The sequence below is a fragment of the Xiphophorus maculatus genome, chromosome 2, assembly GCF_002775205.1.
Source record: "Xiphophorus maculatus strain JP 163 A chromosome 2, X_maculatus-5.0-male, whole genome shotgun sequence".
NCBI lineage: Eukaryota > Metazoa > Chordata > Actinopteri > Cyprinodontiformes > Poeciliidae > Xiphophorus > Xiphophorus maculatus.
Genome location: NC_036444.1, coordinates 3,825,195 through 3,852,738, shown reverse-complemented (window position 1 = coordinate 3,852,738; position 27,544 = coordinate 3,825,195). Strand labels below are relative to the sequence as shown.

The following is a 27,544-nucleotide window of genomic DNA, read 5'->3' as shown; positions in this document are numbered from 1 at the left end:
ATGTGAAACTTTATGTCATTTCAAATTGGTCAAAAATGCTACTGGATCAACAAATAAACTGATAAAAAATATATATATATATTTTACGGCTTTTTATTAGTAGAAATACAACACGAAAATATATATTATATTATATTAAATTGAAAAATAAATTTCAAAGATTAAAATTTGTCAAAGTTAAAACTACTTTGCGTTTAAACAGAATTATTAATTATCATGTCCTTGTTTTTATGTCTATGTGGACCATTAGTGTGTTCAATCAATCAATAAATTAACACTTAATAAGTTTCCTTTCTAGGGCATTTTAGTTTGTATTTATTAAGATACAAAAATTGTTAAAAATCAAGAAATTTAAAAAAAAAAAAAAAATTTTTAAAGTAAAAAAAAAACAAGTGCTGGTAACCAGTAAAGTAAATATATTTGTGAATATACAGCTACATTGATTATTAAATTAAATTTAAATGATAAATAATTTAAGTAATATAAGATAATATCATATAATAAAATTAAAAACTATATTGAAGATTAAAGTCTAATTTGTACAGAAATGGCAAGAAATGGTAGTATATTCTCAAAATGGTTTAATAAAAGTCCAAATTTATCAAATGGAAATATGAAAAAAGAAAAAGAATTTACAGAATAAAATTAAATTATAATATTAAAATGTGAAGCAAATATGACATTCTTTTCTCAATGTTTTGCTTGAAGGAATGTTAAGAAAATGTTAAATATATTGAATTTTGTGGTTTTAATTGGTAGAAATATATAACATAATACAATATATTATAATAATTTTCTAATTTAAATTATTTTAATTTAATAATTAGTTCCTCTACACTTAGTACATGTTTTTATATAATATAATTGTATATATATTGAGAATATAGATCTAAGTTAATTATTAAATTAAAAAAACTTAAATTTGAACATTTTTATAATGTCATAAAGTAGCGATGAATTTTTTCACTTTATTCCGATTAACTGGAAAATTTTAATCCTGGAATCATGCATCATTTCCAGGGAAGAAGAAAAGTGGAGGAGGAAGAGGAGGGGGAGGAAGAGGAGGAGGGTTTCGCTTGTACGCCATTTTTTATGCGCGCGCACCCAGGGAGGGGAGAGCCGAACGCGCGCGCGCGCCCCCAGCAGACACACTCTGGTACAAAAGACGCACGCACGGCTCATCCGCTCGCCTCCCAATTGACGTCAGTCCGGCGTCACGTGACGGGGCAGGGTCCAATGAGCGCAGGGTGCTGTCTCCTCTTCACACTGAGACGGTCAGCAGGAAAAGCGGAGAATAAAAGCGATCGGAGAGGCAGAAATGGCCTACAACACCCTCTGAGGACCCCGGAGACGCCGGAACGAAGTGTTTTTCTGCCGATTCGACCCGAGGATTTACCGAGTCCGGCTCCGAGGTGTACCCACTGGATCAGGCCATGGCCCTCACACTCTGAGAACGGCGCTGTGTCCGTGGAGTGGGGGGAGTACGCGCACCGTGAAGACTGTTCACGGAGAGGAAAATGGTGGATTATTGTCAGTGAGTGATTAAACGGTTGGAACATCTGGATCTGCTGACGTCCTGTTCGTGTGTTGGTAGGTAAGCTCCCTCACCCCATCCCTCCGCCTCATCCCAACGACCTTCTGATTTATTTTAAAACAAAAGAAAAAAATCCTGCACGACCCTCCGTCAAAACTCCACTGGGAACAATAAATCTGGGATTACTGGGGGAGAAAATGGATTACAACAGTGGCGGCGGGGGACCCAACGAGCTGCACAACAACCAGTTCTACCAGTGCGAGGAGAGCAAGCCCTTACTGGGGGAGATGTCCGAGGGCAACAACAACACGAAGCTGGGCGCAGGGCCGTGCAGAAGGTCCCTGCACCACTGCAGCAGCAGCGGGATGCGCTACAAGCTGCTGCACGAAGGGGACATCCAGGTGTGCGTGGTCAAACACCCACGCACCTTCCTCAGCAAGCTGCTCACCTCCAAGTACCTGCGGAGGTGGGAGCCGCACCACCTGACGCTGACGGACAGCGGCCTCAGCTCGGCGACGGTGAGTGTTGAAAACTGTAAGACACGCGTCTGCGTGGCTGCGGTTCTGAATGTGTCGGTGTGCGTGATGCTTCTGCATTCCTGCACCGGAGCTGGTCTTGTTTGGACGCGCATTCTGGGTTTTGACGCATTTCGGGGGAAAAAGGGAAGCGGGTCGTAGACAAAGACACACAGCATCCTGAGGATACTTCTGGTCCTCCAGGTGAGGAGAGGAGCTTCCAGACCAGGGGCGTAGCTAATGTATCTGTTACCTTGGAGGGCCAAGATTACTAAAGGCACCAAAAAATAAGCATTCGCTGCTTTATTCCAAGTTCAGGTTACATTTTTTGAGAGGTGAGCAGAGTACTACAAAAACAAACAAAAAAAACTGAAATAAGAGTAGCACTACTTCAACATATTTTTACTCAAGTAAAAGTAAAAAGTAGACATCCAAGAAACTCAAGTACTGAGTAACTGATCAAATTATCAATCATTTAATATTTAAATTAAATAATCAGATGGACCAAAATATAAAGTTATGTGGAAAAATTGGTATTTCAATGACAAAAATGGCAATCATACATATAGGTCAGTCCCCAACCCGCGGACCGGTACCGGTCCATGGACCAATTGGTACCGGGCCGCGCAAGAAATAATTAAATACTTCCGTTTTATGTATTGTGTCTGGATGATCTTTTATTTTGAAAATCCTTTAACCGGATTCTGTTGGTTACGTCTTGAGCGTCAACATTGAGCCCACAAGCAGCAGAACGATTTAGAAACGGCAGCAACAGCATCGGTGTCGCCCTCCCCCCTCCGCTGGAGAATATAAACAATAACAATATTTTTTCATTAAACCATTATTTAAATCTGAAGTATGCAACATTAACAGAAATATGTTTTTTCAATATTTGTTAAAACTGTCACTATGTCTTGGCAGTATGTGAGACAGATAATCTGAGAACAAAAAAATGAAGCCTCTCTGCCTTCTCCCAGTTCTCCCATTGCTAGAAACAACCAATCAGAGGCAGAGGCTGGTGGCTACTAGCCACCAGCAAAGCCTGTTGTGAATGCTAATGCTAGTTAGCTTAGCCGCTGATGATGGCTGATAAACAGCTGTCCTGTAAAGGTGAGTTGTTTCTCCACCATTAGCAGATTTATCAAGTATATGAGATTGATTGACAGCTCAAAGACCCGCCCCTTGGCTCTGATTGGTTGTTTTTGTTCTGTATCGGTGCATTTCTTCTGGTAGTTTATGAAGGAGATCAATCTTTTCAAGGATTATCTGTCTTATATTCCAGTGTCAGAACATGGTGATATTTTTAACAAATATGTAAAAAAAAAAAAAATCTTAATAAAAGTTACATACTGCAACTTTAACCAGGATAAAACTCTTTTACAAGAGTGTCCTGACAACAATACAGTTAAACAATTAGTTACAAAAACACAGTACAATATGAATGACCTCATTAAATAAAAACCAGTCTCCTAAAGTCAATTCAAACAGAGGCTTATAGACTGTTTTCTGCTTAACGCTCCGAAATAACGACATAAACGCAGCATTTACTGACAATCTCAACAGAAAGAAAATGAGCTCTGGTGAATTTTGAATGCATATGTGAACATAAAGCAGACCGCTCTAAAAGCAGGAACTGGACTACACCGCAGGGCATTCTGGGTAAATACAAGCAAAACAAACAGCTAGCTGGAGAAATTGCTTGTGGTCTCTAAAAAAGATCCTGTATCCGATAACATCTTTTTGTTTACATTTAGTGAAGAAGAAAGTTGTGTTCATATCTTCTTTAGAGGTTTTGGTGTAGTTTCCTTCAGTGTTTCTTGGTGCAGCACCCCTACAGGTGAGGAGGGAAACAGGTTTTTCAATTAGTTTGGATTAATTTGACTCGGTGTGAAAGCGAACCGCAGCAGCTTAAATGTAGCAAATGTTGCAACCTTGGTCCTCAATCGAATCGAGTCTACTAATCTATCAGGTGTGAAAACGCTCTCAATTAGCTGCAAATTACCTGAATTATTAACACAGACCTTTTGGGGAACGTAATTGGCCAGCTGGGTGGTCTGAGAAGCCCCTCAGATGTGAGAGATGAACCTGCCTGGATGTTTGCTCCGTTGCCTGTTGTTCTGCTTTAGTCCCACACCTGTAAGACCTGATTCTGGGTAATAATGAACCTCAGGGCATCTCTGTGTAGTCATCACTTGTAATTGTTGGTAATTCGACTGAATAATAAAACCTTTTTATTTCCATCCCCCGTTATCATCAACACCCTTGACATTTTCCACTCGTTGTTGTATCAATATACCTCGTTAAGCGCTTTTTAGACGTGTGCCCGTCACACCACAGAGCTCCGCTGCATCATGGAGAATATTTTTGTTGCTGCAGGAAATGCATGCAGCTGATGGGGGGCGGGGGGGAAACCCGTCTACGTTTCTTCTTCAGAGGTGCTTTTATTTTCTGTACTTATGCTTCATGTTTCGAGGCCTGTCTTTAGTGGAAGCATATTTTTAGCAGTGCACTCATAAGTCGTTAACGTTGTTTGTTGCTTCCTCTTGTTGGGGTTTTAATTAAAGACCGAACTACTCTAAGAAACCCGGAAAGGCCTCGTCATGTTACCGGACAAACGGGGAACTAAATCATTTATAACTTCATAGATGTTTTTTTTTTTTTTTTTTAATGAGGATGTTGAAAATTTTCAGTCAGTCAATGAGAAGTTGTAATGTAGTTATTTTATTTGTCATAATCAGCTTACAGATACAATGACAAAATTCTAACAGGACTTCTTTTCTACGTTTTCCTGCTTTTTTATTCCTGCTTTATTACTATTCATATATAAAATAAGGCTTTTTGTTCAGTAATATGGGTAATATTTCCTTCCTTCCTTAAGTTTTGACATCAATTTCAACACCATGTAATTTTTTTGCAATTTTTTTTCGAAATGAAAGAAACATTCACAACAACCTGCTAATCGTTACTGCTAATTAAATGGTACTGTTAACTAAGTAGCATAACCATTAATAATATTTTGTCATAGATAACTAAAAAGTACCTGGAAAGTTTCAAGTTAGTACTTTATAAGTTGCATATACAGTAAGTTCCCTGTTTTCTGTTTAGGTTTCCTGTAAGTTATTTTTTAAATAAGCCATTAAAACGATGCTTCGCCATCATCCTCCAACTACTTCCTCTTGTCGTCTTCTTCATGGTTTGTGCCAGTAGTAACATCTGGTTGTTGATGGTGTGACTTGTGTGATGCGAAAAAAGAGTTTTCATTGTTTTTTTAATCCAAAACCACGTTTTTTTTTTTAAATTGGCATGATACCATTAAACAATTCTTTCCTAAAATGCCACTTGCTCAATTTAATGTAAACACCCTGTGTTATCTGATGCAGAGATGAGTGACTAAAGCGAATTGTATTCTGTAAGGTAGCGATGCTCCTTGCTGTTGCATGTTTTGTTAACAAAACAGAAAAACACAAGCGCTCTTCTGCGCGGCGTCATCCATCAGCCAGAGTCCTTTACTGAGCCGCAGTCTGCTTTGTTTTTATGGCAGGAAGCGCAGACTGTGACGACGCTGCTCCTTCTTTTTGTTTTGAATCGAGTCATGCGGGTGATTTATCCAGAAATTCCTGTATCATGTGTCTGCGAGTCGTCACATATTCCCAGCTCCGCTCAGAGGCTGAAACATGAGGAAGAGGGCTCGTGTTCAGGGAGGGATGAGGGAGCGAAACGTGCCTTTCCTGAGTGGAGCCGTTGTGCTGCTCGGCGTCCTGTGTGGGCTGCAGAACAATGCCGACCCGTTCAGAGAGTCGACTCCCAGCGAGGAGAGGCCGATCACATCCCCACGCTCTGCAAATAACTGAGATGATTAGGAGGAGAAAAGAGAGTCGGAGCCAGCAGGGTTCACATGGGATCAGTTAAACCAGTTCCACTCCCTTCAGATCTAACCGCGCCACATCAGCTTGATCTCCGTGCGTTTTAATGAATCGAATGACATATTTGTGTCAGCTGCAGCGTGGAACAGTTGCATCTTGGGAAATTTCCAAGTTTTTATTGAAACATTTCTGAGATTAATTTCAGAATTTATTTATTTTTTCTGCCAAATTTTAAACTTTTCAGAGCACAGATATTTTCAAGTTTTATTCATGAAGATTTCTGCGATTAAACACACAATTTCTGTGGTTTTTTGGTGGAAATGTACTCTTCCTTTTTTACCTTTCTCTCTCCAATGGGCCTGATACGCCATCTTACTAAAGAGATTACACACAAAGAAGCATCAGAAATCAATTCCTATTGACGACGCCTCCACTAGTTACGATTGATCTTCTGTGTTGATTTAGCCTCAATTATTTTAACCAATAGTCAATATGAGGGCAAACAGAACGTTTTTATCTGATTTGGAAATTTAGCAGGAGATTCAAACGGGACCTTACATCTGGTGGAACATAACACACACTGACCGTCTTCTCTGTAGTACAAAAAGTTCTATTTTATGGTTTTATTTCCTGTTATGTCAGCAAAAAAAAGTCAGGATTGTAGAATAAGTCAACTTTTAATTAGTTCTTGCTTGTTGGAATTTATATTTGTAGGAATTTGCAATAATTGCATTGTCTTGCAGTGGTAATGTTGGGACTTTTTTAACTCTTTTTTAAGCACAAGCATCACATCTATTCAGTCTGAACTGACATTTTGATACATTTCAGGTTTTACACAATCAGTTTAAGTTTGATTTCTTTAAGATTTTCAGAGTGATGATGTCACGCACTCTAGATTCCGACCCTGTAAAATATTCAGGATTCATTTGACTTAAATTGCTCACAGTTTCATCTCCACATGTACAGTTTATACATCAAAACGTAGGTATTTCTGTCTTCTTTCACCCAGCGTGTTTCTAACTCTGGTAGAACTTAAAGTTTTGTGTCAAATCAACCCAGAGTGCAGATATCTCACACCCAAGCTCTTATTCACTCTCACTGTATTTCAGATTTAAATTGTTTTTTCCGAACTAGAACTAAAGACTTTCTTTAGCCTGTCATATCTCCTACATGAAACCATGTAGAAGCTTATAAATTTACAATTATTGCCACCAGAAGATTCTGCCACTTATGGTAGAAATATTTATTTGATACGACTTACGGTTCGCTCCATGGCTGCTTGTTTAAGACTTTATTTCTTATTTGCCTGGCTTGTGAAACGGTTGTTGCTCTGGGCTCCCAAATCCCCATAGCAGTGAATGACTCAGCATTATTATAGTTTAGATTTCTTTTTTCATTGCTTTCTTCTTATAGCAATTTGTTAATTGCTTGAACTCTTAAATAATTAAGTGAAGCTATCCAGAATCGAGATGTAAAGGAGCAGTCTTTGTTTCTCTTAGTTTTATTTCACTAAGTTCAATCTGGATTCAGTGTTGGTAGCTGCATTTGTACCCTTCAAAGATTTCAGATGTAAATTCATTTTAAAGGTCACTTTTTGTCTTCATATTTTGAGGTTTTCGTGTTCAAAGAAATGGGTCCGAAAAAAACTTGACCTGCCACTTCTGAGTTACAGCTCAGCTGTCTGCACATAAAGAGTATTCAGCCAGGCTTCCTCATGTGGTTGTTTAATGCGTCATTCAGCCTCAACTTGAAGTTTGGCCTTAATCCTAATCTCAGCAATCTCTGAACGAGACCTAAACATCAGTCTGATTGGTTCCAGGCTGCACAAAGGCAGGAAGCTCTGCTCAGAATCATACCTCATAATCTTATCAGACTTCTGGAAAAAAAGATAAAAGTTGTGTTTTTTTTTTTCCTGCACAAATACAGCTGTAATGACTTTAATGACAATAACGAGTTCACACCCTGAGCCTTGACCCGCACTGATAAACCTTCACATTTCTGTTTGCTTCTGTTAATGATGGATTTATAGGAGGAAGGAGAGATGAAAGTTCAGCTCAGACGATCGGGTCGTGTTTTAAAAAATGAAGAGAAACGTCCCATAAACGTCTCCAGACACACTTTCCTACTACGGTGTGCTACAGCCGTTGCGAATACAGAAAAAGGGAGTCAATTTCTGCAAAAGATTTTGAGACTGATCTCAGAAATTTTCCAGGAAAAAAACTTGGAGTTTCAAAAGTTGAAAAAAATTCACTTTTGGAAATTTTCTGACTTCTTAAAGCAGATCATTTTTGTCTGAGTTTGAGGGTTTTTTGCCACATTTTTGACCTTTGAAACTCAAAAACGTCCCATTTTCTTCTAGAAAATTTCTTAGGTTCATTAAAAAAATTATGATTTTTTTTTCTATCAAATCTTTGACTTTTCAAACTCAAACTTCCCAGTTTTTTTTCTTGAAAATTTCTTATATTAATCTAAAAATGTCTGAATTTCAGACATTTTTCATGTCTTTGATTTTTCACACTCGGAAACTTCAAAGTTTTTTCTAGAAAACTCCTGAGTTTTTTGGTAGAAATTTTCTTCTTTTTAATGTCTCTAATTATTTCCTCATCCTTGCTTCACTGTTTGAGAAATGCTGCTGTGATGCAGAGCGATGGGAGATGTTCCCATTGTTCCGCTACGCTGGAATGATGGAAAACATCATGAAACGGCCCACACCTCTGAAGCCGTTTAACTTTCTGTCCTGCTACATCTAAAATCTGCGTTCCATGTAATCCTCTTTGCATTCCGCATCTCCATGATGCCGCACCGCCGCCCGTTTTTCCTGATCGTTTGCATGCCTTTGTTTCACGCCGCGGCGACTAGATGACGTACGCGGGAAGAGCTGCTGTTGTCCTCAGCTCGCCAAGTCTGCCGAGCGTTAAAAGTGGAAGATGAGAAATGATCTGAAAGCAGAAGTTGTTGCTTCGTCGTTCTGGTGAAACAATGTGAAGAACTGAACGGATTATAGTATCAGAATCTAACATCTGAGAAAGGGGTCAGAGGTCAAGCGGTTCTGAGTAGCTCATTCAGAGAAGGGAGGGAGGAAAGGGGCTGGAAATGAGAGGGTGAAATGTTGGGAAAAGAGTTTCAAACTCAGCAGGGCCGGCCAAAACCTTTTTGAGGCAGGTTTTAATTCAGGGCCCCCAATACCAACATGCCAACACTTCATCTTTCCCAGAGTTATAATAATAATAATAATAATAATAATAATAATAATAACATACCTGCTATTATTATAACAAATTTTGCTCGACAATAAATTGTTATTGCAATAAATGATAATATTTCTGTCTTGAGATCATTTTCAAGTAATACAATAGTAATGGCATAAAAATGCAAGAAAACATTATCAGAGATCTGTACACTTTAATTTCTAACAAACATTTAACATTTAAAATATCCAAAGTAAACAAACAAAACAACTGAAACGACAAATAAAGTCAGTTATGAAGTCTTTAAACAAAATTGTTCTTCCAAAAAAAAGAAACAAATAAAGAGACTAGTTGAAACCAAAGCAGCAGCCTGAAGACTTTTGTTTCTCTTTTTGGCAGAAAGACAAACGATAAAAACATGCATATCATGCATTTAGCTTGTTTTAATCTATAATTGCTTATTGCAACAGGCCTATTTATTGGCGTAATTAGTAATTAGCTTATGATGTACCGGTTTTATTATGGCTCCTGATTTTAACCTTAAAGGAGAAGCAAACAAAAAAAGATTCACTAACTAATTTATATTTTGAAATGCAGAGTGGTATTTACTTGTTGTGCATCAGTTTAACTACTGAAAGTAAAATCTGCAGACAAACACTAAACCTACAGAAAAGAAGAGAGCTAGTTTAATATTTATTTTTATTTTTATTTTGAGCAATGTGTAAAACATGCAATCTAAAACTACAAAGTAAAGTCAAATGATGCTCTTAGATCCAGTCCTGTTTACATCGTTCTGGATCAGAAATTAAGCTGAGGACTCATCCAATATAATTAGCATTTTACCTAAAAAAATGTTGCAGACTTAAATAAACACAATCGATCTATTTCCTTAAAATGTAAACATGGGGCGAAGCCACAATCTGTGATCTCTGCTAAAAATCTCCTCCATGTGAGACGGTTTGGTGTTTACAAGGGAGAAAACAAACTACTTGTTTATGTGTAGACCTGCTAACCACAAACAAACCACAATCAGCATCAAGCAACTGCAATATTTGGTTGGATATCATATATCAATGACCAAACATGCAAATTCTGCTTGACAATAACAACACAGAGTATTTGTCCAGTTGGTTTGACTTTCCTTGCCAATGCCAACACTTTGTCGATGTGAGATTCATAATCTGTATCATCTGCAATGTTCAGCCATAGCATCACAACTGTTGGGTGTTCAGTACAATATTTGTGGCAGAACTCTACAGAGCAGCAACAAAGGGAGTTAGCAGGTAACAGGAAGGCTAGCTGGAGTACAGAAAGTTGCTCTAACTAATTAAAAAATTCCCTCTGTTTCATTGAGCATAAAAGATTTATGCAGTTTTATCAGCCTGTTGGAAGACTTTGATAAGCCAAGAATAATCACAATCTAGAAACTAGGTGGAGATGCTAATTGTGCTGATGATGCTAAGCGCTAATAAAGATAGCAAATTTCAAGATGCAGGGTTACAAGGATCACCACTGTACAATGGCTGCTGGACAAAACAAGTGTTTTGTTATTGACCTTCCATTCAGAAACCACTTGCTGCATTCTTGTTGGTTCTGCAGGAAGCTCCACTTATGCTTTTCAAAGATGTACGGTAGTATAATTGCACATCTGTTTGTAGCCATTTTCACATGCGAGTGTAAACGTCGAGTTAAATGGAGCAGACTAAAATTTCATTATCTAAGAATGATTTTGTGCAAAACATTTAATGGACATGTTTTGTATAGACCAAAGACTTAAATCCTAACCGTCATAATTGGTCACTTTAAACTGTTTCAGGTTTCATCAGGAGCTTATGTTTGCGATTGTGTAGAAAGATCGGCTCTCTCAGGGTCCCATTTATCCAAAGACAGCCTGTGAAGTCTTGCATCGACCTCTGACCCCTCACAGCTCTGCTGCTTTTCCACAGTAACCCTCCTGGCTTGCGGTGGCCTTGCACGTGCTCGGTGTCTGCGCGCTCCTTGGGTCTGATTTATGGTTTTGTTTGGATAACGTTATATTTGGATCAGAGTTTGGAGCTGCTGGGAGTTCTTTCCAGTTCTCCGTCCGGGAAAGTCAGGACCATTGGGAGCTCCTCCGTCGGTTGCTCATGTTTTTTGTTTGTTTGCTCTTCATCGCAGGCGCTAAAATCAGCACATTCAGTTATTAGTGAGCTGCTGAACTCTCAGTAATGACTGATTAACGCTGTAATAGTCGAAGGTTTTCAGCACGTGCTTCGCTCTCATCACGACCCGTGTTTGTAAACATGACGAAGACTTTGGGAAACTGATTCAGCTGACATCATGTGTGTGACCAGGCAGAGATATGTCCACCTCCGTTTGTCACATGTAAACAAAAAGAACAAAAGAGTCTTTCTGGGAACTGACTGTTAATTTTCATCTGAAGTTATTTAGGGGACAGAAAGATTTAGAGCAGCAAAACGCAAAAAAAAAATTTACTCGACTGCAATTTGCCTCTTATCCACGGGAGTAGTAGGTCACGTTTAATGTACTAATCCTTTAAAGGGAACATTTCCACTTTTTTAGCCTTTAAATATGTTTTTTGTGTACTTTTAGGGTCTGAGTGTAAAAGAAAATTAGATTTATTCTCTCCTGGTGCTGCTAAATATCTCTATAATGAGAATAAAGTCAAAATATTACAAGTTTATCGTGGTAATATTATGACTTTGTTCTTGTAATGTTATGGGAATGTTATTCTGTTAATTTTCTGACTTTATTCCCGTAATTTTATTTTTACTTTTTCGTATGTGGACCTATTACGTTCTCATTTTTCAAAGTGTTTCCCATCACTTTTGTTTTAAAGGAAATGCATATTGGCATTCTTTGTTTTCATATTAACTGAATTTTTTCAATGTAGTTATTGACTTAAAATTTGGCTAAGAGGCAAATTAGAGGTAACTGATCATGTTGGTCACAAAAGATGCATTCAGTTAATGTTTTCTTATGTTTACATGATTTTAATTCATAGTAAACAAGGTGTTTGTGCTTTTTTTGACTTCTAATAACATCTTGTTACGTGATGCACGTTTGAGTAAGTGCAAACATGGGGCATGTTTGAGGTTCAACACAAACCAAAGAAAACACTTACTGTCGTGTTGAACATGTTTTATTCTTACATTTAATTATTTTGTAAAAATAAAAAAAATATATTCTGAAAAAGTTCTCCTGCTGTTTTAGGACTTGAGAGTTTTCAGTAAAGTGCAGAGAGGAAATAACCAACCATTTACCGCTACAGAAACTTTTATTCTCTTTAACTTGACATATTATCTATATAAAACACTGTAGACACGTAAAAATAGATATGCATGTCTGGCAGGTGGCGCTGACACAGTTCAGTAACTTTACTTCTTCAATTTGGCTTGTAGTTTTTATCACAGTAACTGTTTAAGAGGTAAATGCTTGTCTCTTTTTCTGAGTATTGTGGTCTTCTTCATTTTTCAGAAAAGGAGGGAATTGCCATAGCAACCAGCAGTAGTAGCACTGCTAACTAAAGTTAGCTAGGCTAATCCTAAAGCTGTAATCACGAACATTAGTTCCGCTAAAGCGTTAGCAGAGCTAAACATGATATTTAGAGGAAGTTAATGCCAAAGCGCTAACTTCAAATTAAATTATATCTGTCTTTGAAAGGCTACAACCGTCAACACCAGTTTGATTTTGACCTAATTTACATCTTTTTTGATGCCCTTTGTTTATATTTTTTGAATTTTTTTTCCTGTTTTATTTTGTTCCAGAATGTTTCATGCTTTAAGTAAAGTTGAAAAACGAAAATGGAGAGGAAATAGAGCTGCAGAGTAAACAGTTTTTATCCACTTTGAAATAAGAGCATCAATATATACGTTTAAATAAATGATGTTTATAACAGAACCAAGTTTATTACAAGTTGGTGCTTTAGAATTTATCTGGGAAAATTATTTAGGGGAAGCTAAGTGCGCTAGACGTTTTAAAAGTTAGCTGAAACTTCAACTCTGTGATTAATGGAGTGGGGGAAGTGTGCCCACCAGTGGATACCAGGGTCATGTTCTTGTTTGCATCTGTGTTTCTTTATTCTTTATTTATTCAGCGTGAAGTTAGTAGCTTCACTTGCAGCAGTAGAAACTTGATACATCATCGAAAAAAAAGCACGCGGGAGTGTGGGCACGGGTTGAAATTCTTATGTTTCTGAGAAGACCCTGAATATTTCCTGGATGTTGCACACCAAAGTGTTTATACTGATCACAGGAGGAAAACATTGAGCAGAAACTGCTGCTGCTGCTCTCCTGCAGGAAGTGCGAAGTGGCGTTCCTGTATGCATCGTCCTGCAGCAGCTTCAGTTCTTGATTACGTTCCTACTTCCTGTCTCGGGTGACGCAGAAACTTTCTCGGAGTCGTTTCTTCACAGAAACCTGCAGCTGTGCCCGCCCACGCAGCTGCAGACGTCAAACCTCACAGCTGCGTCGTCATGCCAAACGGCGATCTGCGCCCCTCTGTAGCAGATGGAGAAGTTAGAGCCGCCGATAGCTGGAAGGAAGTGACTCCGTCGCTTCGAGAGCCTCAGCTTTGCAAGAGGTCTGACGAAGTCCGGCAGCAATCACCTTCTGTTCAGGAACAAGAATTATTAGTGAAACTGCCACTAAAGTGACTTTGAATTGAAAAGACCTGGCGGGTACTTTATCATTAATAACCCTGGTGGCTTTGTTGTTCCAGGTGTGTTTGGTTTGGTCAGCTGACCTGCAAAATGGCTGCTTGACCTTTCCAGTGGCGAGCTGAACACCTGTTGGGTTTCTCCTCGGTCAGCTGCTGGTCTCCTCCTCATCTTCCTCGGCTTTGGTTTCTCTTTCTTCTCTGGTGCTCGAGTGTTTCCTCATGACTCACCCAGAGAAGAGGGTGGGAAAAAAAAATCCAAGTTTTCCTGCAACTCAGCAAATGTTTCTCATATAATCAGGAAGATGATGATCGCAGAAAGAGTGCTGAGTTGTGCAGAAGTTTTTAGTATTCAGTTCTTATTTTTGCCTAAAAACGGAACCATAAAATGTGCCAAAATGAGAGTTAAAGTTTGGTCTCAACTGGATATATTTTTGAAGGATAATTTGGTTTACAGACCTCATAATTAATTTTATTTGTTGTTTCTGTTGCTTATTTATTGTGGATATTTAAAATGTCTCCCATGTCTAGTGATAAATATTCATTCGAATTTGAAGTTTATTGATCTGTGAGAATCTTTTCTAGCATTGTTATGCCGTTACTATAACGCTACTTGAAAATGGTCTCAAAACTACACTATAATTTTATCTTGAATAACTTCTGGGACAATTTATTGTCCAGCAAAATTTGTTATCATGATGGGCCTAAATGAGATGCCAAATGGACCGGATTAAATTAAAATGCATTAATTTAATGCTAATCTGTATGGAGTACAACACAAAGTCAGCCAAATTCTGTGTCACAGAGGGGAAAACCCAGATCGTCTGAAATAATTTAAAAAGTTGTCTGAAATGGGCAAGAATGAAGTCAAATTGAGACACAAACGTGGCTGAAATTGGATGTAAAATTCACCAAACTTGATTCCCAAAGTTGACAGAAATGAGGCATAAATCTGGTCCAAATGTTAGCACAAGTCAAATTTGTCCACTTTAGATGGAAAATATTCTGGAATTTAGCATAAATTAAACTGACATTTGGGGAAAATTGGAAGCAAAACACCAAACTAGATTTAACTGGTAAGCGTTAAGGTTGCATGAAATTAAGCTCAGTCCAACAAAAGAAGGAGATGTTCAGCCAACCAAATTGAAATGCCAAACTGTGCAAAATCAGACTCAGAAATGTTCGATATGAGGCTAAACAGTGGAGCTGAGAATTTTATCCACAAAATTTCCCCTCGAGATGCGTAATTCATCAACATTCACACTGGAACGTCCAAAATGAGGCACAAAATTTGACCCAAATTGGTGCAGAACTTAATGAAATTAGACCCAGAATTGAAATAAATCACAAAGCATCCCTTAAAGGGAGGTGGAGAGTAAAACTCAACCTAATTAGACACAGTTTCCGAATCAGGTGCCAAGTTGGCCAAAATCACCAGACTGGCAAAAACTGGTTTCAAAAACAACCAAAAAGAGTCATGAAGTTGGCAGAAGCAAAGCACACAGTTGGCTGATGGCCGGGTTGTGGTCTGCTTGGGCTTTTTTGTTCCAACTTACAGGCTTCTGTTCCCAGAAAACATCGAGTTTTCTGGAAACTAAAACTCCAGTTTATTTTGGGGATGTGGCGTTTTAGGACCATTTTTGTTTTTATGTCGGATGAATTGTTAAAATGATGTTTCATGTGACTAAACATTTCCTAGTAAAACCCAGAACATCTCTCAGGTTTTGAATCTGTTTTATGTCCTCTCTTCCTTTTATCGTTTTTTTTTGTCTTCATCATTGCGCTGTCTGCTTCTCACGGTGGGGGAAAAGCATAACGTACATCTCCATCCTCCTGTTTCTATGGCAACGCAGCAGAGAGCAAAGGAGCCGAGAGTTGCAGGAGGCTCCTTCATCCCTCGTTTATGATGAAAAGCAAAGTGAAAAGAGACAGAGTAAGGGGAAAAACGAGGGCTGGGAGCAGAAAAACGGTTATGAGGAAGAGGAAGAGGAGAGGGGCCGGCGCTCGCTCTTGTACAGGATGTTGTATCTATGGCAACCTCTGCTGGTTATCAGAAAATTGAAGTCCCTTCTGTTCGTTCTGCTCTGCCTTTTCAGAAATGCGGTGCCATTTATCTCCCGCTTCATATTCTGCTCTTCAGCTCATTACCGAGTCGTGCGCTGCAGAAACAAAACAAAACAAAAACAAAACCCGGTTCGGCGGCCTGCAGACGGAAAGACTGCAGCCGACGTTTACTCTTCCACAGAAAATGAAACATCTCCCCTGAACCAATATTTGCCGTGGACGTGGTCTGTAATGAAAATCCTGCACGTGGAGACAGCCGGCGATCTATGAGCTGCAGAGGGATGTGCACATGAAGGAAGAGCGTGTTTGTTCTTCAGCGGAGGGAGGAGGAGGGAGCTGTTTGCTCTACAGAGCGAGAGATGGATGTAATTAAAGAAGAGGAGCACCTGTCCGTTGGAGTCGCCGAGTCTCTGCCATGTAGCGGCTCAGGCGAGTTTCTGTGAGAAAAACATGAAAGAAGGAGAGAGAACCCAATCCAGCTGAACGGCTTAGGTCAGGGGTGTCCAAAGTGTGGCCCGGGGGCCAATTTTGGCCCTCAAGAAGGCTACGTTCACATTGCAGCCTGGAGTGAACTAGATGGAGATGGTAATTGTGCTAATAATGCTAGTCGCTATTAAAAATAGCTAATTTCAAGCTATATGGTTACAAGTATTACTTGTTTTCTTTCACTGCTGAAAAAAACCAAGTATTTTGTTGACTTGTTCAGAAACCATTTGCTGCATTCTTGTTGGTTGTGCAGGAGGCTCCACTTCTGCTTTTTAAACGTGTACGGTTTAGAGGTGCAGAAAAAAAATCTATTCTATAAAGAATCATAATTCTTAGTCCTGGGAAGTCTGAATCAATTCAAAATACTGAAAAAGAAAAACGCAGGCAGCTGAGGCTACATTCACACTGTGACCCAAATCCATTTTTTACACTCTGTTCCTTTGAGCATAAAGGATTTAGGCAGTTTGGCAGACCTTTTGTTTTAAATCTGGAATGATTTACACGTCCCTTGTCTATAGAAATCTGACTGCGTTTCAGTCACTCACTGCTCAAGAATATTTTTAATATTTTTAAGCCTCACTATTTGTTTGAGGCTTTAAGTTCTTGTTGTTGCTGCTCCCAGAAAAGGCAGGAATTACCATAATCAGACCTGAAAGTTTCTCCCAGTTTCACTCCGAGTCTTGACATTAGATCCGCTACAGAGAATATTCTCCTCTCTGCTCATCTCGCCACTAAACTATCTTCTGCTTCCTTTTATAACCCGTTTTATGGGAACTTGGTCAGATGTAATTTACAGTTAAGCAGCTCTCTCACATCAGCACTCCTTAAAAACTTGATCGCGTGTCGCTTTGCTTCATCTGCTGTCGTTTTCAGCGCGTCTTTGTGCCGCTCCTCCTCTGGGATCATAAATGCTAGCCCACTCTGTGAACTCTTGGGCAGCAAAAGAAAAAAGAAAAGTAAAAGAATAATAAACAGGTAATTGTTAAAGAGCAGAGCAGCAGTCAAAGCTTCTGCAGATGACGTCTGCTCTGGCTTTTTGTGTTAATCTCCCACCAACAATAATTGCAAGCTAAATCATGCAATGACGCTAATGTCTGCAGAATCAGCGGTGAATCATTTGTGGCTCTTATTATAGAGCTGCCTTAGACATTTCTGTGAAACTCCTCCCATGGTTTTAGGAGGGAGAGCTTGGTTTCCTTGTGGTTTTGACTTGCTCTTGATATTTTTATCTGCTTGGGTCATGAACGCACACACACATATTTCTCTTGCTCCGGAAACTTGTGGTAATTTGTCAGTGTTTGGGACGGTCTGGGATCGCTGCTTCCCGCTCCTCCTCAGTTCAGTTAGTTTTTCCACCTGGTTTCTGCGTGTGAACACAGCATCACCGGCTGATTACACCGACTAAAGTACCTGCAGGTTAGTTTGCTCAGGGCGGCTCGGGTTAGGAGATGTTTCTTTTTGTCTTTCCAGCTGACTGGCAGGAAAAATAAAAGCCTTGTTTCTGCTCTGGCTCTGCTCCAGCAGACATCTTGTACTGTAAACAACATGCAGGCTGACGCTGTTGTCTTCTTTCTGCCCTGCCTGCAGCCCACCGGTTACATGGAGACGACTTTGTCCTACAGCTCCATAGAGGACCTGCAGCTCCTCTCCTGGGACAATGCTCCCAAGTACTGCATCCAGCTCAGCATCCCTGGAGGCACCATCCTGCTGCAGGTGATTCACACACACCAGGAGGATGGAAATCGAGTGTTTGAACCTGCAGGACCCAACGTCGGCTACCTCTGTAGCAAAAAATAACATCAAAAACATGTTTAAAAACTCCTGATTAATCACATAAAAGATAAATAAGTACAAAAATGTGAAAAGTTAAAAGCACAAAGATCTAGATAAAGTATTATTTATCTATATCAAATTTGCAAATTCAGAAAGTTTTTTTACTCCTTTTTTTCTATCTACAGTGGCCCTAATATGCCTTTGTAAACAAATCTATGGAAAAAATCTAATTAAAATAATATAAAAAAGAAATAATTATTAATAATAATAATAATAATAATTGAATAAATGTAGACAGAGATGGAAAATGGATAATGAATCATAAAAACTATACAGAATAATGACATTTTCAAAGATCTAGCTAGCTAGTTATGTTGCTAGCTAGCTAGATTTTTAAACCGTCTTGAAAACCTCTGAAGACGACACTGAGCGCAACTTCCTTCTTTACTGAATGTAAACAAAAATGAAGTTTTGTCAGATTTCTCTTGTCGTTGGTCAAAGACAATGAGCTAGCAAGCTACCTAAAATCTGTAATTTAATAACATTAAACTCATTTTTGCTCCTTCTGGAGACATTTTTATCACAGACAGGAATAAACACATTCAATTTGATTTAAATTTATTTAATAACTTGGCAGTAAAAAGGGTTTTGAACTGAAAGTTGCTTATTTTGTCGATCATATGGTTTTCAATTAAAATGCAATTAATTTATTATAAACCCTGGAATTACCTCAATAAAACATTTAATTCCACCACTAATTTTTATGTTTACCAGTGTCCAGAAGAACTGCTAAGCTGACATTAGCATTTTTCCTCTTTGTTTTGATATGTTGATAATTTTACTTGTTGCGTGTATTTCAGTGATCTAATCAAAAAGACACAGGATGACCTAAAATACATAAAATCAGCACAAGGACACAAAATAACTTTGACAATATCTGAAAAGGCAACCTGATGGAGACGCAAGACGACCTCAAAGAGGTACGAGTCAACTGTAGCGAGGTTATGAACTCGGAGAGATGTGGGAAAGTCTCACAGAGACGCAGGATGACCTCAAAAACAAAAAAAAAAACACTGAGAGAGACACTTGGTGACTTCGACAAGGTGTTGGACGACCACAGAGAGATTTGTGGCAGCCTTAAAGACAACAGGGGTTGATTGACCACAGAGATACTTTAGCACTTTAACCAAACCTTAAAGTGACACCAGATGACTGGAATGACTGTAACTTCTTTGTTTTTGTATTTCCTGTTTCTCTTCATGGTAATTGTCTTTCTTGTAGGGCTGGACAATAAATCAATAGTAATATATATTGCTACAAGCATGAGATCAATATCAGAAGATGTAGGTCTGAAGGAATATTCACTGAACTCCAGAACCCCACAGCATTATGGGAGATGTAGGCAGAGGAAACACTTCAGCTATTCAACCTCTCACAGCGAGCTAAGCTAGGTTGATGGCTTCAACTCTCTCACTCTTTGGTTACCTAGCAACAACTGGAGTAACTTGCGCAGCAGCAGTTTAAGGTTCTGCCATGGCATAAAAATAAAAAAAATAAAAACGACATGAAGTGGGAACTGTGGGTAAACCAGTTTGGCAATATTTCAGATATTTGAAACAAAAACCTAGTCAATAAATATTGAATTTGATAAGTGTTCAGTAGCATCCTGATGCATTTTTTCAGCCATATCATTCAGCCCTACTTTGTGGTCTTTCTGCCGAGTCGTTTTCTGTCCCTGTTTGTTGTTTTTGAGATTATCTTTAGCTGTTTGTGGTATTTTGAATCATCATTCCTAGAAACATTTTATCGCCCTGACGCGGTTTTCTTCCCCTGACCTCAGCAGCAGCTCTCACGCGGCGCTGGACACACTGTTCCCGCTCGGCCGTCCATAACACGGACCATTTCTTTCTGTAAACACACACCGCGCCCTTGCTGCTCCTGTCTTTTTTTCCCCATTTTTCTTTGACAGCAGTCAGTCGGCTTAAAGTCACCAAACATGACTGTGTTTGTGTTGAGGAGTGCAAAACGCTCTGGACGCAGGCAGGAAACAGGTGAAATGATTCCTCCATTGCGTCGCAGCAACAGTTCCGCTTTCTGCGGCGTCAAAGACGATTGTGATTTAGAGACGCTAATGAGTTATTTACAGCCCCGCCGCTTTGTAAACACTGGCTCGTCGAAGCAGGCATGTCTCGGTCAGAGGTGAAGCTCGGAGGATTGTCGTTAAACGGGCAGATTTATGTCTCGCTGCAGGTTGATCCAGGTCTGTTATGGATGCGCTGCAGCAGCTTTGTTTCACACAGGAAGCTCACAGGAAACCTCGTGTCTTTGACTTGCATTCATGCCCCTTATTTGTTCACATGATGCTACAGACTGATGATGTATTTTGTTTGGATTTTATCTGTAGTAGAGCTTTTGTTCCTTTTTTGGGTGCATAATGTATTCAACCCCTTTTGAGTGAATACTTTGCAGAACAAAGTTCATCGCTGTTACAGCTTCAAGATAAGCAGATTGAAAGTTATGCAAAATAGCTGAAGATGATCTGATCTGATCTGATGGAGAGCAGTGAGCAGCAGCTTTCAGTTCTTCCCACAGATTCTCAACTGCTTTTAGTTATGGAGTTTGACTAGGCCATTTGTATGCTTTCAACTCAACAGTACTTTATTTATCTAGGCTTGTCACAAAAACTAATTTTGCTTGAAGACAAATTGTCTCAGTAGTTATTGCGATAAACAATCACATGTTATTTTGAGACAATTTTCAAGTAATATATTAAAAATGTCATACTAATGCAAGTTCACCCGCAACATACACTGGAAGACATTTTAAATATCCAACATAAAACACGACAATCTAAAGAGAAAATGAAAACCACACACAACCAAAACCACAAATAAAATAATTACAAAGTTATTATGTCAAAAAGTATCAATCATCAAAATGGAAATGATCAAACCTAGGTTAATTGATCATGCAATTAATTGATTAATAGCTTATTTCAACAGGCTTAGTTGTATAGTATATAAATCCACACTGTAAAAACACAAAAACTTACCAGGTATTTTTCGTCTAGTTTTTATTGAATTTTAGTTTTGTCTTATTTCAAGAGGACTAACTTACAAGTGACATTTCAGAGAGATTTAGGAGCTTGTTTTATAATAATTCATCAATATTGATGAAAAAATATTATTTCCACTGGCAGATTATTTCACTTAAGATTATTACAGATTATTTTCCCATGTTATAAGTGAAATAATCTGATAATTTTTCATCAATATTGGGGAATTCTTATAAAACAATCTCCTATTCTAACTGAAAAGTTTCTTGTAAAATAGTTTTCTTTTATTTCAAGTGTACTAAAATATTTGCACTAGAAATTGGACCAAAAATACTTGGTAAGGTTTTCTTTTTGCAGTGCATTGTCCATTTCTGTCTTTATATAGGTCTTAAATTTATAATGGTCTTAAAAAGTTTTACATCTAAGTTTGAGCTGAAAAAAATCCTTTAAAACCCGATTAGAGAGATGTTGGAGTAGGGGATAAGATCTTTGGAAGAGATGGTTTGGACTTCCTCCTCCTCTCTGCTCCTTTTCAGCTTCTCTGGAATTTGGGGTCAAAGTTTAGGTATTATATGAGCTTTGGACACCCTGACCAGCTGCTCCAAATTGACAAGAAATGATAAATAACTTGCTGCCACGGTTACGCATCATATCAAATGTGCAAAAAGTAATAAAAAGCGGAAGACCAAACGTCAAACAGCAACGCCTCAAACCAAAACAATGAACAAAAGTGTAGAAAAAGAACAAATGAGGTTTGATGAAGAAGTTTCTCATCATTTTCATGTGGATCTAAAAGTTTTTGTTTATTTGGACCTAATGCGCTCTTTGTCTCCGTGTCGCTGCAGGCTGCCAACAGCTACCTGAGGGACCAGTGGTTTCACTCCCTGCAGTGGAAGGTGAGCTTTCTGTTTGTCTTTAACTATTAATTCATCAGTTTGGTTACAGCGCTCCTCACTCCCAGACTCATTCAGGAAAAGGTTTCTGCTGTTGTTGCTCAGTTTGTCACCGATCTGACCTGTAAAACCTGCCGACAGCTGAAGCCGACACCGTCGCTTCCTGTGCTGCGGATTTATAATCCATGTGTGTCCAGAGGTCTAAACACGAGGGAAATAAATTAGATATTGGATCATATTTGGTACAATCCTGCTTTTTCAGATTTATGCATTTAAAGTGGTTTTGATCGATGGTTCTCCAACCTTTCTGATGGCGTTTCAAGTTAAATCTATAAAATTAACAGTTTAACAGTAAGAAAATTAGTTTGTTTTATGGAAGAGGATTAGTGGCCACTGAAAAAACATTACTATAATCTCACAATTATGACTTTAATCTTTTCTGATCAACAGTCAGAATTCTTACTTCTTTCTCTCAGAATTTTGACTTATTTTCCACGAATTCTGTCTTTTCTCAAATTCTAAAATTTTCCTCTGATTTCTTAAGTTCTTTCTCGGAATTCTGAGGGAAAAAAAGTATGAAATTTGACTTATTTCGCCCCCAAGTTCTGCCTTTATTTTCAGAATTCTGCCTTTTCTCAGAATTCTAAATTTTTCCTGAGAATTTTCAAGCTTTTTTCTCGGAATCCTGTTTTTTTTTCCTGAGAATTTTGACTATTTGTCTTGGAATTCAGAATTGTTTCTCTGAATTCTGAGGAAAAAAAGCCAGAATTCTAATAAATAATTCTTTGTCTTTTTTATGGCCCCAGTCCTCTTCCATATTTAACCAACAAGAAAATTTAAAAAAAAATTCCATTTAAAGCTGGACTAAAACCGAAGAATTACAAATAAAAACTTTATACGACCTGCACAGCGTGAAAACCTCCGGGCAGGTCTATCTGCATGGATGGAAATAGGTTTTTTTTTGTCACCATACAGCAGATGTTACTTTCCTCTGATTGTATATTTCTCCTGCAGAAAAAGATCTACAAATACCGTAAAGTCCTGAACAACCCGAGCCGCTGGGACGTGGTGCTGAAGGAGATCCGAGCGCTGGTGGACATGGCTCTGACCTCCCCGCTGCAGGACGAATCCATCCACCAGGCCCCGCTGCACATCATCTCCACCCTGCTGGCAGAGGCACGTCTCTCCCTCCTGCACACTCAGGCAGTTGGCTCCTGTATCGCTTCTTTTGGCATGGGCTTAAATATTTGTGCATAGATTTTAGAACAGAAGCTGCAGTTTGGATACAGATCATTTTCTGTTTACAACCTTTGTTTCTTCATCCACTTGTCTTTTTTCCACAATAGCTGATTCATCTGGACACCTGCACTGCAAAAACACAAAATCTTACAAAGTATTTTTGTCTAGTTTCTTGTGCAAAGAAACTACTACTAATAACTTTAAATCATTTACAAACTTTAAACAAACTTTAAATAAATTACAAATAACTACTGTAGTTTTTTGTAATTACTACACTTGAAATAAGACTAAACTAATTTACAAGTAACTGAAAAATTCCTTAATATTGATGAAAAAGTACTAGATACATTGTAAGATTATTTCAGTTATAACAAGATATTTTTTCATGTTATAAGTGAAATATTTGTCCATTAATATTAAGAAATTATTGACTTAAAATGAGCTGCTATATGTTGCTGAAAAGTTATTTGGAAGTTAGTTTTGTCTTATTTCAAGGTGTCCATGATTTTGTTTGGTCCCTAACGACAAGTTAAGAACGGTAAAAAGTTTGGGCAATAAAACAGAAAACAATTGATGACACAAACAATTTGGAAATTGTCTAAACTGTTTTTATGGTTTTGTTCTTTACTGATGCACTGATTTAAAAAAAAAAAGTTTACTATTGAGCAGGTAAACAAAAAAAAAATCAACAATAAACTAATTTTGCATTTTTATTTTAATACATTTTGATAACATTTTTCAGTTTTGCTAACTTAGCTCCAGTAGTTTCCTGTGTTGACAGTTGTCATTTCTTCCTGTCTGCAGAACTCGAACCTGAGCGCTCAGGATCACGAGAACATCATCGTGGTGAGTTTCCAGGTGAAGCCTCTCCAGCTTCCCGCCGTTTTGCCCTTTGACCCCTGGATATGGACCCCTGCAGTGTTTCTGGCTGCATGCGGAGCGGCCGTGTTGTTTGTGCAGCTCACCTGATCCTGCGGCCTGGCGCTCTGCCCAGGTAAATAGCAGATAGCATATGGAAATATTTATCTGCGTGTGCTCTTTTGCAGGCGATCGCTCCGCTTTTGGAAAACAACCACCCGCCGCCCGACCTGTGCGAGTTCTTCTGTAAGGTGAGAAGAGGAGCAGCAGCAGCGCTTCGCTCAGCTGTTGAACTCTGCAGATTCAGGATTTTTTTAAAGAAGTCTTCCTTGTTCTGCTTGTTGCAGCACTGTCGGGAGCGGCCGCGCTCCATGGTTGTGATCGAAGTTTTCACGCCTGTAGTCCAGAGAATCCTCAAACACAACATGGTGAGAAACCATGAAATGCTCTAAAATTCAGGGGTTTTTGTTTTAAATCAGTGAACCTGGAAACCTTTAACAGCTGCAGAGTCTCAGCAGTGAAAACCACTTCCTGTCCCGGCGTGGTTCCACCCTGCTCAGTTGCTTCATGGGATGGCAGACTGGTAGTTGGCTTGTTTCCATTAAAGTCTCTCTGACGCTTTATCCCAGTGTTTTACAATGTAGGGCCCGCGGCCCCCTCAGGGGACGCGAGGGCGCTGTGTGGGGACCTCAGATAGTTGGAGCAAAGATGAGGAAAAAAAAGCAAAAGTAAAAAAGATTAATCCCATAATTTAATCTTAAATTTTTCATTACTATTTTTGTTTTATGTCTTTAAATAATTTTTAAACAAAATATAAGTTATGAAAGTTATAATATTACAACTTTATTCATAGAATTTTATGAATATATTCTGGAAAAATTATGACTTTATTCTCATAATTTTCTTTATTTTATGTTATTTTGACTATTTTTATACAAGTTTATTCTCACAGTTTTGACTTTATTTTCTTAATTGTATGACTGTATTTTTTAAATATTTTGACTACATGGTTGCACACATTTATTCTCGCAATATTATGACTTTGTTATATTATTTCAACATTATTCCTGTTTGACTTTATCCTCATAATTTAATTACTTTATTTTTAGTTTTTTCTTGGCAATCCTCAAACTTTGTGTTTTTCTTTTCTCCTGGCAGGATTTTGGGAAGTGCCCTCGGCTTCGTCTCTTCACTCAGGAGTACATTCTGGCTCTGAACGAGCTGAACGGCGGGATGGAGGTGGTTAAGAAGTTTATCCACAGGTGAGCGAGCCTCTCTGAGCGTTCAGAGCGTTTAGACGTGATTCCGCCTGCAGAATCTCTGGATTGAACATGTTTGTGTTGCAGCATGCACGGTCCGACGGGGCAGTGCCCTCACCCCCGTGTGCTGCCCAACCTGGTGGCCGTCTGCCTGGCGGCTATTTACTCCTGCTATGAAGAGTTCATCAACAGGTCAGTCATTTCCTGAAAATCATGCTGCTTTTCCACTAGAAACGCTAAATCTGCTTCACTTTTAAAGCTAATTACCGCCTTTTATAACCTGCAGCTTCACACTGAATGGCTCTCCGGAATGTTTGGGGGTAACCCCGTTTGTAATCTCACCTTTTATGATCCGAGTGTTTAACTAGAGCTGTTGATCCAGAGGAGCCGTGGCGTTGTTTGCTTCCATGTTTCCATTGATTAGACAAACCCCAGGCTGGTAATTTCCCACATATTGCAGCTCTAATATGAAGGAAACGGGACAAACAGTCATTTCCAGTTGTTACCAGGAAGGCAGCCCATAATCGGATCGGTCGTCAAACGCACATTATGCCATTTATAGCCCTAAACTAATTTGCAGCATCCCACAGCGCCACAGAAACACACAAGCAATTATAGGAGAAAGAAATAAATGGAAAATAATTAAATATATTGCTTGATCATTGGACTGTGGAGAAAACCCTGAGGCTTTTTATGAGAGCTGCTGTTAGTGAGTTTTTCTTGTCAACAAACTCTTTATTGAGCTTTATTAAATTTAATTTGTTCTACATATGAAACAAATGTTTTATATCCTGTAAAAAGAGAGAAAAAAGTTGTTGGAGCGTTCTGTTTTTAGTATTTTCAAGTAAATTTCCTTCTCTCAGATTTTAATTTCACAGTTTCAGTCACATTTCATCATCTTACAAAGTTATTTTTTACATCTTTTGTAAAGAGAGAGGTGGGGATTTTTTGGGAAAATGGCAGTTTGCCATAATTCATGTAAGTGAAGACAGAAAAGGAAGATTTTAGGTCTATTCTATACATGTTGTAGAATATGGTGGCGGCAGCATCATGCTGTGGGGGTTGTATTCAGCAGGGGCACCTGATCAGAGTTGATAGAGCTAAATGCTGGACCTAAAAAAACATCCAAATCTAAAGTAGGAAGATTTACATCAAAGAATAGGCATGTTGTAGAATGGCCTAGTCAAAGTCAAGACTTAAATCCAATTGAAAATCTGTGACAATAATTTAAAATTGGTTTTCTTGGACGTTCTCAACCAGTGGGATCCAAAAAGATTTTTTATGTGGGCCAAAAAATATATAATTTTTATAAACTAAAATCACAGAAAATATCTGTTTTTTTTTTTTTTTACGTACTCGACAATTAACTAAGAATGAACTATTTTAATTGAGCAAAAATAATGTATTTTTTTTTCTTTAGGAACAGGATCGTATATCCAAAACCTGAAATGTTTTTTCTTGTTAAATGAAGGAAAACCGTTTTCCTTCATTTTGTTTTTCTTAGTAATAAAAACAAAATCCAGGTTAGCCTTAATTTTAAAACACTTTCTGTATTTATACTTGTCTTAAAACACAACATTAAAAGCAGATTTTGGGCGCACCAAAGTCTGCTTTAGGGTATAGGTCAACGAACGGATGTGGCCCTAGTTACCATGACAACTGAAGGAGAGCGGAAAGCTTGGAAAAGATGATGTTGCATCTAATGTTTATCAAAAGTAGATTTGAATTTGAATTTAAAAATTGTAGTTTTGTGATAATTTATTTAATGTATGAACCCCTTTACTCTAAACCCAATCTGACTGAGCTGGAGTTAATTTGCAAAAAATAAAAAAACAAAAATAAACAATTAGCCAAACTGTTAGGACATACGACCCGTTGCTGTTTGAATATTTTTGCAAAGTGAAATAAATTACAGAATTTTTTGTTTTTAAGCATATGCACTAACTGATGGCACTTTTTAAATTTCGTTGTTCTTGTGACAATGACAATAAAGATTTACCGTATTACCGTACCGAAATAAAATGAAAACAAGAATTACATCACCGAATGGAAATACTGGCTTGTTTACCCTCCGTTTGACCTCTTTCCAGGAATTTTTGTCTGGATGGTTCCGCTTGTTTTCTTTTGGGTCTTTATTACCTTCAACCCCAAAGCTTCTCTT

At 38.4% G+C, this 27,544-nt stretch overlaps 1 protein-coding gene and 1 long non-coding RNA gene across 2 annotated transcripts in view; one reads left to right on the top strand and one right to left on the bottom strand.

The window, feature by feature from the left end:
• Window positions 1–1,210: 1,210 nt before the first annotated feature.
• cmip (c-Maf inducing protein) overlaps window positions 1,211–27,544 on the top strand; it is a 37,101-nt gene continuing 10,767 nt past the window's right edge. Inside the window, exons 1-9 of the mRNA XM_023342638.1 lie at window positions 1,211–2,052; window positions 17,894–18,019; window positions 21,980–22,030; window positions 23,042–23,203; window positions 24,071–24,112; window positions 24,313–24,375; window positions 24,472–24,552; window positions 25,283–25,386; window positions 25,471–25,575. Of these exons, the coding sequence (XP_023198406.1) occupies window positions 1,732–2,052; window positions 17,894–18,019; window positions 21,980–22,030; window positions 23,042–23,203; window positions 24,071–24,112; window positions 24,313–24,375; window positions 24,472–24,552; window positions 25,283–25,386; window positions 25,471–25,575 (1,055 nt within the window). The 5' untranslated portion in view covers window positions 1,211–1,731. The remainder of the gene's footprint in view (window positions 2,053–17,893; window positions 18,020–21,979; window positions 22,031–23,041; window positions 23,204–24,070; window positions 24,113–24,312; window positions 24,376–24,471; window positions 24,553–25,282; window positions 25,387–25,470; window positions 25,576–27,544) is intronic.
• LOC111610116 lies at window positions 13,155–16,517 on the bottom strand. Its single transcript, XR_002753499.1, has 2 exons — window positions 13,844–16,517; window positions 13,155–13,710 (listed from the first exon to the last, which is right to left on the bottom strand). It is a non-coding gene; the product is annotated as an uncharacterized LOC111610116 (long non-coding RNA).